Source organism: Solanum stenotomum, chromosome 5, assembly GCF_019186545.1.
Source record: "Solanum stenotomum isolate F172 chromosome 5, ASM1918654v1, whole genome shotgun sequence".
Taxonomy (NCBI): domain Eukaryota; kingdom Viridiplantae; phylum Streptophyta; class Magnoliopsida; order Solanales; family Solanaceae; genus Solanum; species Solanum stenotomum.
Window position 1 is genome coordinate 1,748,323 of NC_064286.1, and position 11,166 is coordinate 1,759,488.

Here is an 11,166-nt window from a genome sequence, read left to right on the forward strand (position 1 = left end):
TTCAGGTATGAAAAGGAAATATCTAATTATTGGGTGTGAAACTCGCGAAAAACTCATAGTTTAAATGTGTTTTTGACTATTAACTCGAAAGAACTACTCAACACATGCCAAGACGTTCTTCCTGGAAAACATCAGCACGTAGCCGATTCTTCACACTGGCAATTTGTAAAGGCACATTTATTGCATGAAATTTGAAGCTGTTTCCTTTAAGCTTTTCCTTTTTGACACATTATTAGTATAATGAACATCTTGAAAGAAACATTTCTGTGAGTTCTGAGTAAAAGGATTAGAAGTACTCAAAAGTGCAGAAACTCTAACATCTACTGCCCTCGCAGCACGGTTAGCAGTCAAAACTCACGTTGCATCAACCCTTTCGTATATTCAACATAATAACCTCCCCCGCTGCAACAAAAAGATCTGAGTTTCAGAAACATAGAAGAAAAGGCATTAACCTTTTAACTTTCAATAGTGGCGAGAAAGGTAATAGTTTATACTTGACATAGTGTCCCCAACACCCAGTTTAAGACCCCACCCCCAAAAGAAAAACATAACAACAACAACAGAGGTGGATTCAGAAATTTATGCTCCACGTCAAAAGAATTGGGAGGAAAGCAAAAGCAAGAAGCCAACGGACAAAATGACTTGACAGTTGATTTTCCTGATTTCATCTTTCAACAATGCTCAACCCTATCATGTACCCCTCTCCCCTAAGCATGAAAATGAAAAAGACAGGAAAACGAGAAACCTACCAGATGCCATAACTAACCCGCCTTAGAAAAATGAGGTGGTTGATAGGCTATCTGACAAATGATGAGCAACAGAGTTCATATTTGTAATGTTAAAAATCTTACATGATTACTTGATTGTTTTAGGTTCTCCAACAATTCTGCAATTTCGAGTTGTTTCACCACTGCAGTATGCAACACCTGTTGAAAAATATAAAACACGACAATTGAATAATCCAAGTTCAAAGTTATATAACTGTCAATAATAAGGCATACCCTTTTTGTCTTGTCGAGGTCCACCTCCACTGATTTGATCCTTTCCATTGATTGCTGGATCATTTGGTCCTTCTCTGCTGGGATCTCAGCAGGTTTTCTCTTTATTTCTTCAAACAACATTTCCAATTTATGAAGACGCTCCATGCACGGGAGGGCCTCATCTGATTTATGAACAACTTCACCATAAGCAGAAGAACTGCTTTCTGGTCTTTCTTCTAATGCACTAGTGCGGGAAGCATTTGCCTGTTTCCTCCAATACTCAAAGAACACACCACGAATCAGTCCAGAGAGTTTGAGTATGAAAGGAACCAGTTTCCTTTCCAAGCACTGCATACATCTGCTCAAAACCTTTTTCTGGATAGTTTCAAACCAATGAATCACCAATGTACCTAAAGAGCGCATAAAAAAGGGGACATGAATCCCCATCAGGGGACGTTCCAGTAGCACAATCTTTTAATTGGAAGTTAATAACCTCATAAATCAACTGATGTACTTGCTTGAATGTCTACAGATTTGGCAATGCACATCAGTCTAGTGGACACACAGAAATGAATGAATAGAAGAAAGAGATGGATAGAGAATTGGCTTATGAATGAATATGAATATTTTAGCAACTTTTCATGGAAATCTGGCTAAAATCAGTATTTAGTCAAAAATTACTTTTGATAACCAATTTAGTCAAAATATAATCAACTTGTTAGATGACAGATACAATAAAGTTTCTCAGTTAAAAAAGGTTAGGTGATAAATTTAATGAAATTTAAGGTCCTCTAGTGTTTTAACTCCGAAACTTTTAAAAGTTGTGCCCTTCAATGGAGGAAAAGAAAAGTAAGTAAGATGAATTTTGCATGATGAGGAGATATCATCTAAAGAAAAGAATGTCAATCATTAGTATGACACCAAAAAGGAAGAAAAAGAGATGAAATTCTGATTTTTTTAATTTCCGAATGCTGAAAATAATTTCTTTTGACAAGTCTTAATGATGAAAATGATTACCCCTAGTTAACACTGTTACATAGAAGGGAATCATGTGACATTTATTTTGGACATGATTTTATTAAGACTTCATTTCACTTCAAACATTTGAAATCAATAAATTTGCACATTTAATTTGCAAGCATAAAATTAGTACTAATGTAGTAACCGTCATTGTTAACATCTAAGCATTATATTACTATTTTAAATGAATTCAACTCTCCTAATTTTAATGTCACTTCAAATTCTTCTAGTTATAATTGTACGGCTAAAAATAAGCAATTTTGAGATCTCTCTCCTGGATCAAGTTTACATTAGATATAATTGTCAAGTAACGAGTTTCAAATACATGAGAAATATCGGACAATCCAAATGGAGCTCAAATCATAATTGAAGTTACAGTTGAGCAAGTCTTCATCATAAATAATATCACATAATTAGAAACACGTTGTCAGGTCCAGCTGGCAACCGTATCAGACTACATTCTACTGGTAGTATAGATAAACAATGATGACAAATACCTTCAGAAGTTGGTCGTGCATTGGTGGACAAATTCATCAGATTGCATTCTGGAGGCTCTGGGCAACATAGGGAGACATGCTTATTAACATCAACTAGTTCACCTGTGCTGAATTGCTCATCACAACTACAGTAGGGGGTAGAATTCGATTCCCTTGCCTGCACGAGCAAGATTTAAGGTAAAATAATTGTATCGCATATCTAAAAGGAATGCATTTGCACACACTATAAATACATGATAACTATTTTCCCTTCCATTATTGAGGCCCTTTTTTTTCTCGCACTCCCTTTGGTTTTGGAGCAATGGATAAATCACTAATCTGATGATTCTATTTGAAGGTATACACATCATGGTGATTATTGCACATTACAAATACCTGATATATTTGATAAGAAATGACATTTTAAACTAAACTATGGTTATATAATACTGTAATACTCACTTCCTCATCAAGTAGGGACAGCTGTGGAATTGAACTGCTACTTCGTCTAATTGGAGAACATGGGTCATGTACATCTGATACTGATTCAGCTGTTGATGTCTCATTAATTCTTCCCTGACCGCAAAATATGTCAAATAGGGGGAGCCGGGAGGTATAATAAACACAAGGAAACAACACTAAGAATGTCAAAGTAAATATTCACCTTTAGTGGGCGTATCTGTTTAGAGGAATCAATTCTCCTTTGATCTCTGGATATTCCAGATATTGGCTTCACAGTTTTTGCCTCTAAGTCATGTACAAGCTAAAAGTGGAGTAGAAAACTATTGGTCACCTCACATGAAGAAATAATTCCTTAAACTTAAATGAGAAGAGCCATAAAAAGAAGAAAATAGTGAAAACACCAACAAACCCACCTTCATTATTTCAGGATCACTCCATGGACCCTTGTTAGACCTGAGGCAGCGACGCTCAACAGAACAGGTACAAGAGCCACCCAGAAAGTCAGGTAACTGACTGGACAGAAAATATCAGATACAGAAATTAACTTTTTTTTTTCAAGCAGGTAGGTTTATATGAACAATAGAGAGAGAAAAACCTAGGGTCAATCGCTTCAAGCAGTTTACCCAAAGATTTAGATTCCAGAACCTGCAAAGTGCAGATGAGAACGCAGATATTCAGTCAGTTGAAGTTGGACCAAATGAGTAGAAGAAAAGAAGCCCCTGCTTTCCTCCACCTGTATTTTGCCAATAGTCTTTGCATCCAGAAATTTCTGTGCTGCAGGCCAAAGTATCTTTTGGAAGCCAGGGCCAGCATTGACAATAAACATCCGTTGTAATGTCTATATAGAGATGTCAGAAATCATTAACAACGGAAATCTGAATAACTACTTGAAATCTAACTTAACTATTCATTCATGATGACAGCTAATACCTCAGGAAAATAGTTGTTATCAACTTTTGCCATGGCTGCCAAAAGAGTAGCAGCTGTCCTGGTGAAGTTTTTAACTCCCTGCAATCAATGGCATACTTCTTAATAGGTGAAATTGAACAATAAGCAGTAAGCTGACAGCAACACTTCTATAAGACTTATTTAAAAATAAGGAGCAACACTATTAAAAGACCTTATAGAGGGGTAAACATACTTTGTATGGCAAAGTTTAATGGGAATACATGTTATCCGCATATCATAATCCATAAATCACTTTGGTAAAGGCAAATCCAAACTATGTAGAGACAGAAATTGAAGGACCCAACAGCTCCACCTAATTCTTAGAAATACCGTGGGAATGCTAAACTATTTGCGGTCCCACTTAAGTGTTTAATGCATGTAGATATGACATTAAAGCAAAAGTACTTAATTGTCGCAATAAAAGCTATATAGCTACATAAAGTTTTAGATTGTGTAAAAAATGCAACAGAGATTTCAAGACAGTCATCAATTTTGGTAAATTATCCATTCAGTGAAGCAACATACAAGGCCTTGCACATCCAAAATTGTGGTTGTTGAGTAGATCCTTTTCTTTGCTGCAATAGAACATGCAGGGAATTTCTCATGTAGGGCCCTTTCAAACTCTTGGACATGATATTTCATGTAGCGATCAATTGTGGTGATTCGCATTAATTTGTTCGGGTGAGCTTGTCCAAGCCTTTCAATATACACAGGCCTTCCGTCCCTGTCAACTCCATGATATCCTTGGGGGTAATACTGCAGGACTTCTTCCAGCTCTTCAAAGTGAAAATCCTGAGCAGTCACAAGGTCCAATAAGCAAATAAAGTTGAAGCAAAATGCTAAAATTAGAGTTATGGTGATTAAAAGACAAATTTACGCCTGTAGTATGCAACTACCTCCAATATTGTGTCTGTTCCATACTCCTTCCTCCAGTTAAGCATTTCTTGCCACATCTGAATAGTTTTCTCAATGTTGAAATCTCTTGCCTTTAAGAATCTATAAATAAAAGAATACTAACATAAGATTGTAATACTTTCTATCGGTGCACAAGAATCACTAAATCCAATACAAGGACACAACCTGCAAGGTGCAGACACAGACAGCTCACTAGACTGAGTACGTTTCAAAAAAAAAAAATAGCCATGACAAATGGAGGACTTGAAGAGACATTTTCCGTCAAATTCTACTGCTTTTAGTGTAAGTTATCACTAAAAATTGCCAACACTCGCGCAACCGAGAATACTGTCAACCAAAGAATTATACAACTCAAAAGGCAACTCACCTCAACAAGGTATGGTAGTCATCATGTATGGGTGGCAACAAATTCCTATCAAGAAGTTGTTGATGCAATTCATAGACAACATTTTCTTCCTTTGCATCATGGACATCCTCTATCAAAACCGAAGGAAACCTGTAATCAACTTTCTTTTTTCCTCTTTTTTTGAGGGAGCGAGTGAACTTGTTGGAAGCATTGATTGCCTTTTTCCTGAAAGCACCAATTCTGAATCTCCGTGTTTCATCCTCAGAATTCTCAAAGTCTGATTTTCTTTCTCTATGGTCATCATAATAAGCATCTGATCCCCCTTCTAGAACACAGGATACTATTCAGAGCATTCGTATTTGAGCATCATAGAGCAAACACTAATTAAATTATCCCAACAAAATCTTCAGTTCAACGACCAAATGAGGTAACAAACCTGACATCTACGTGACAAGGAGGAAAGAATGACGAAGTAAGTTGTGCCACTAGAGTTCAATGCAATTATGGCTTTTCCGTCTCAAAACCATCCAAGCACAGGTTGCACTTACATAACTAAAAGAAGACAAGTAAGCCACCAGAATCTCAGACTTTCTATAAAAAGAAGACAAATAATTTTTGCGCAAAAGAAAAGACAAGCATTGTTTCTTGAATATCGCAATGATATTCCAAATGAATTTGAAAATTATTTAACTCTGCAAAGAGTACTCTAGCTCACCAGGAAAAAAAAATCAAGCTCCATTAATACTATTCATTTGTGCAGTCCAGTCAAACCATACATCAAACTATCACAGAATGGAAATAAAGATCATTACCTGCTGATAAACACAAAAGAACAAGTCCTCTACTCTAGTTATTGTATTGAACTCCACCAACATTCCTCAAACTGATAAATAGATCCAATAAAATGTTAAAGAAATAGCAGGAAAGACAGGCAGAGCTCGACATGTATACTTAAACAACAACTACTAAGCCACAATCCTGAACTAGTTTGGATCAACTATATCCACTTGGTTCCAATTCAAGCCAACTATAAATTTAATATCAACATCATTTTTTTCCAACAAAAGAATATATATGCATTAGGTATTTAAGAATCCTCTACCTTGATCACACCCAAAATCAACCAAGTATTCAATTACCGTAAACTGAACCTCATATCTCACATTACACCAAACAGCAACGACCATGGGCGGAGCTTGGTAGGGGAGAGGGGGTTGGGCAAAAAATTACATGGTATATACAAAGTTAAAATTATTTTTTATGTATAGCTACATAGTAGATGTTGAATCCCCTCGGCTTCTTCACATGTTTTCTTCTTCTATATTGAAACTCCTTTGTGAAAATCCTAGCTCCACCACTAGCAGCAGCAACAACAACAAACCCAGTGTAATCTCACATGTGAGGTTTGCACCTTACCTGAGGCTGTTTCCAATAGACCTTCGGCTCAAACAACGATTAAAAAGAGGTAAAATGCTATGACAGGCAAAACACAAGATATATAATCAAAACAACAACTACTCAGCCGCAATACTGAACTAGTTTGGATCAACAATATTCACATTGCTACATTATCAACATTTTTCAAAAAATAAATAATGAATTATAAGAATCCACAAACTTGATCACACGTAAAATCAAACAATTATTCAATTTCAATTTCAATTCTCCGTAAACTGAAACTCAGATCTCACATTCACCAACTAACAAATACTACAAATGAAAAAAAAAACGTTACGATAACATTCACCGGAATGAAATGCCAATGGAATCTCACCGGAAACCTACCAACGACACGGCGATCAAAATCGGCAATTGACAGAGCTATGAGCTATAAATTCACTGAACTTCTGATTTCAATAATCAATTTCGAGAAAAAATCTCAGATCATCGTAGCGATTTATGAACATTTACAAGCTTTTTCTCTCTCTCTTTCAGCAGATTTTTTGAAGATTGCAGCGCCAACTCTTTCACTTTCTGCGTTTTGCTTGTTTTCTCTGCTGTTTTTTTATTACTCGCAGACAAATATTATTAGATATCCTCAAATATTTGTCTACTGTAAATTATTTGAGGATATCTAATAATATTTGTCTACTTTATAAAATCAATGATTAATTTTATATTTAGTAGTCATTTGGTCATGCGATATTATGAGATGGAATCAGCGTTTGGATGTGTAATTTTACGATGATTTCATTTCATGATTCTATATCATGAGATGTGATTCCATATTCTCCAAAAATCATGATATGAAATTATTTGGTAATTTCATATCATGATTTGAGATATTTTAATACAAAAATTGATTCACGAGTTTATATTTTGTTAAAACAACTCCACATTTATATCTACTAACCATTTATTTCATAAGTAAATAAAATTTATAATTATATCATTACTTTTTAAAATTTATTATTCTCACCGACATAAAATTTATTATTCTCACCAACATATAGTCACTTTAACTCACACCAACCGATTATTGAGTAATAAATTTGTTCTATTCATTTACTCCAACACTTAATTTATTGTTTTATGGCCTTAATAAGTGCACATTCATATTTTATGTGTAAGTTATTAGTATTTAGTTACATATTTCATATCAACTTTGTTTAAAGAGATAATATTTATTTTATGACTTTGCATTGTCTTGGAAGCACTATTTGTATTACTCTTACAAACATTATTTTTATGAAGTGCATTCTATAATGCTTCCAATTTATTTTATGTTCACTAAACTAATATTGATGTATTTTTTTATTTGGTATGATTGTGTTGGTGTGATTGATGGAACATATATAGAAGGGGAGGTTCCTAAAGCGGTGCAACAAGCATATCGTAATCGCAAAGGAAAAACATCACAAAATATCTTATGTACTTGTGATTTTGATATGCAGTTTACCTTTGTTGATGCTGGTTGGGAAGATACTACACATGATAGTAAAGTACTTGAGAATGCACTCGTTGAACCAACGTCACAATTTCCATTTCCACCACATGATAACTTTAAATTACTTCCTTAGAATAAATATTATTTTTTTACACAAAGTTGTCTCATTTACGTCACATATGCTTTTAGTAATTCTTTATAAAATGTTTGTTGGTAGATAAATATTATGTTGTTAATGCTGGTTTTCGAAACATAAAATAATTTTTATCTCCATACAAAGGACTACACTATCATTTGCAAGATTACCGAGGAAGTGAAAGAGAGCCTCAAAATGCCAAATAACTGTTTAATTATAGGCATTCATCTATGCGCAATGTGATTGAACAGACTTTTAGAGCTTGGAAAAATAGATTTAGAATACTGAAACAAGACATGAATCATTATGATATTGATACACAAGTGAAAAGTGTCATAGCTTGTGCAGTTACATAATTATTTGCGAGAATACCAAAGTACTGATGAAATATCTATGGTCTATGAACATGAAAATATAGTTGCGGATGATATTAACCAACAAATGGCTCAAAGTAACAATGTTGATTCGTCTTCTCGGTCACATGATCGAGAAATGCAAGTTCAATTTGAGGAAATTGTTCGTACTATGTGGGAGGATTATATTAAAGACTAGTATACTACAATTTATGTTCATTTTTTTTAATTAAATTAAAGTTAGATGAAACAATTACTTAAGTGGTTTACAATTAGTTTTGTAATAATTTATTATGCGATTCTATAATTTTTTGTTTATTTGATAAGATTGAATAAACAATTGGGGCTATTTTAATAGTTTTACAACTTATGGATTTTTATGTTTATGAGAAAATATACAACACAAAAATTCAATATCGCATGTCCAAACAAAACTTCAATTTCATCTCATGATTCCATATCATGATACCTATCATGATTTCATATTGCATGGCCAAATGGGCCCTTAGTCTCTAACTTATCTTTATCATTAATAATAATTTTCCTATTATATTTTTCAAGATATTATATTTGTTATATTCAAATGATGATTTAAATTGGGACTCTTGAAATTTTCAGTCAAACTTAAATTGTTTGACTTTCAAAAACGAAAAATACTACATAAATTGGGACAGTGGGAATAATTTGTTGACTTTCAATCAAAAATTTTAAAGATTGAGGAAGGTCATTTGATAGCTGGATAAGATTTAAGTTATTTATGTATTATTTTTTGTATAACTTATACAATGTTTGGTTGGTAGATAGGAAATAAGTTATATATGTATACAATGTTTGATTAACATTTTAGAAATTTGCATTATAATACATGAATAAATAAAATTTACATAATGAATACAATGTGCAATAATACATAAATTCATTCATAACTAATTCGTATATTATTAAAGTCTGAATAACTCTAACTACCAAACGATCCCTCAATGGGTAAAACCTTGATCATGGAAAATGAGGGAATAACTTTTGTAGCGAATAAGATGATGAAGTCGAAATTGAGATGATTTGACTATGTGAAGATGAAGTAAACGGATGTGTCGGCAAGAAGATGTAAGAAGTTGGTTGTAGAAAAAATTGAAAGAGGTAGATGTAGGCTGGAAAAGAAAATTAAGAAAGATCATTAGATAGAATATGATGTAGCTTTAGTTAAAGTATAGCAAACGAATATTAGAGTAGATGATTAGTAGATAGCCCTTTAGATGAGAGAGGTTGGGTTTAGCCTAGCCTCATCCCTTACGATCTTATAAGCAGTACTCCCTCTATTTCAATTTGTTTGACTTAAAAATTCTTTTATCTATGATTCTTCTTTTTTAAGTAATTTTTCTAATTTCAAAATTTTCCAAACATTATATGTTTAAAGTCATAAGATCAAATGATTTTTCTGATATATCTGACATAATTTTAATTTAGGATCACATAATTCAAAAATTTTACAATATTATTTTCTTTAACTTCATATCAAGTCTAAATGGGCTAAAAAATTAAAACTATTTTGTAGTAATAGTTTACTTTTCTTCAAGGTAATATAGTATGTGTTACTTCATTTGTTTCATGTTTGATATTTTATTATCATAATTTATTTGAAACCTTGTTTTAAGTATTTTCTCTTTTGAACTCGGATTTATTAAATACAATCTGTTCAGCAAATTACCTAGTAGTAAAAAATAAGTTCCTCCGTAGGGAGCAGTACGTGTCGAACTGCAGCTTTGCATTTAATTAAATGAAATTGGACTGAAAATAAATAAATAAATGTTTGAGAGAATCAATTAATTTACAGTTACCCAAATACCGCAAGTTTTTTTTTTTCTTCAAAATAATAAATTGAATATCATTTATAATAAATTTTCTATTCTGACCAGGTGCAGAGGTACCCAAATTAATATTGTCGTTGCACATTTATTCTGTTTTTCCCCTAGTAAGGAGTGCCCTTACTTATAATAATATTTAATTATTATTATTATTATAAAAATAATTATTATTATATTGATAATTATTATTATATGTATTTGACTAAAAGGACATATCAAAATCAATAGTGTCGTTTTGTGAGGGTGGGAAATGGGAATCACGAGAGATCAATGCTTTATGTATGATGTGTCTAATTTTTAGTGAATAAATTGTTTTATATTTATTATAAAATAACGTAGAGTTGCTCTAGGAATATCAGATTATGTTAAAAGTATTTTTGAATCGGTTGAACTTAGTATTAGATTCAATAGTTTGACAAGACGAGTTTGAGGATGTTGTGATAATGTGAAGCTCAGTTAATGTATTTGCTCATCTATGGATTAGGTTGCTATCTTTATCCATAACTTTGAAAATACATATTCAAACATCAGAAGGCATTGAACTTTGATGCCTATAAATACTTAGTTGACGTGAGTGACATATAATTAATCTTTCATACAGGTCCATAAAATGATGAGTCTAAGTAAAAATTCACACAAACATTAAAAAATATAAAAATATTTGTTGAAATCTTGAAATTCACACATATTTCTACTTTGGATCTCTATGGCTAAGGTTTCAATTTTTTGACAAATGAAAATGAGTTGTCAAAAGGGTAGGAAGTGAGTGATAGGGACAATT

General features: G+C 32.9%; 1 protein-coding gene across 6 annotated transcripts; it reads right to left on the reverse strand.

Annotated features, from left to right (window-relative positions):
- LOC125866188 (phosphatidylinositol/phosphatidylcholine transfer protein SFH13-like) lies at window positions 1-7,112 on the reverse strand. Of its 6 annotated transcripts, none has more exons than XM_049546499.1 (15): window positions 6,933-7,112; window positions 5,584-5,699; window positions 5,169-5,469; window positions 4,783-4,882; window positions 4,412-4,678; window positions 3,869-3,946; window positions 3,672-3,776; window positions 3,534-3,583; window positions 3,352-3,451; window positions 3,141-3,239; window positions 2,939-3,052; window positions 2,498-2,654; window positions 1,002-1,390; window positions 852-926; window positions 1-402 (listed from the first exon to the last, which is right to left on the reverse strand). In XM_049546499.1, exons 2-15 carry the CDS (start codon window positions 5,588-5,590, stop codon window positions 382-384), a joined length of 1,863 nt encoding a protein of 620 aa, XP_049402456.1. In that variant the 5' UTR covers window positions 5,591-5,699; window positions 6,933-7,112; the 3' UTR covers window positions 1-381. The 6 variants fall into 6 exon arrangements, with proteins under 6 accessions (XP_049402456.1, XP_049402454.1, XP_049402452.1 ...); XM_049546497.1 differs by having other exon boundaries at window positions 5,169-5,472; XM_049546495.1 differs by having other exon boundaries at window positions 5,169-5,487.
- Between the last annotated feature and the right edge of the window lie 4,054 nt (window positions 7,113-11,166).

Excerpts from the sequence above, each read along its gene's own strand:
- LOC125866188 (XM_049546495.1), bottom strand. Across the intron at positions 3,777-3,868 it reads ATAACAACTATTTTCCTGAG|ACATTACAACGGATGTTTAT; the intron begins GTATTAGCTGTC and ends ATCTCTATATAG. Across the intron at positions 3,452-3,533 it reads CTTGAAGCGATTGACCCTAG|TCAGTTACCTGACTTTCTGG; the intron begins GTTTTTCTCTCT and ends TTTTCTGTCCAG.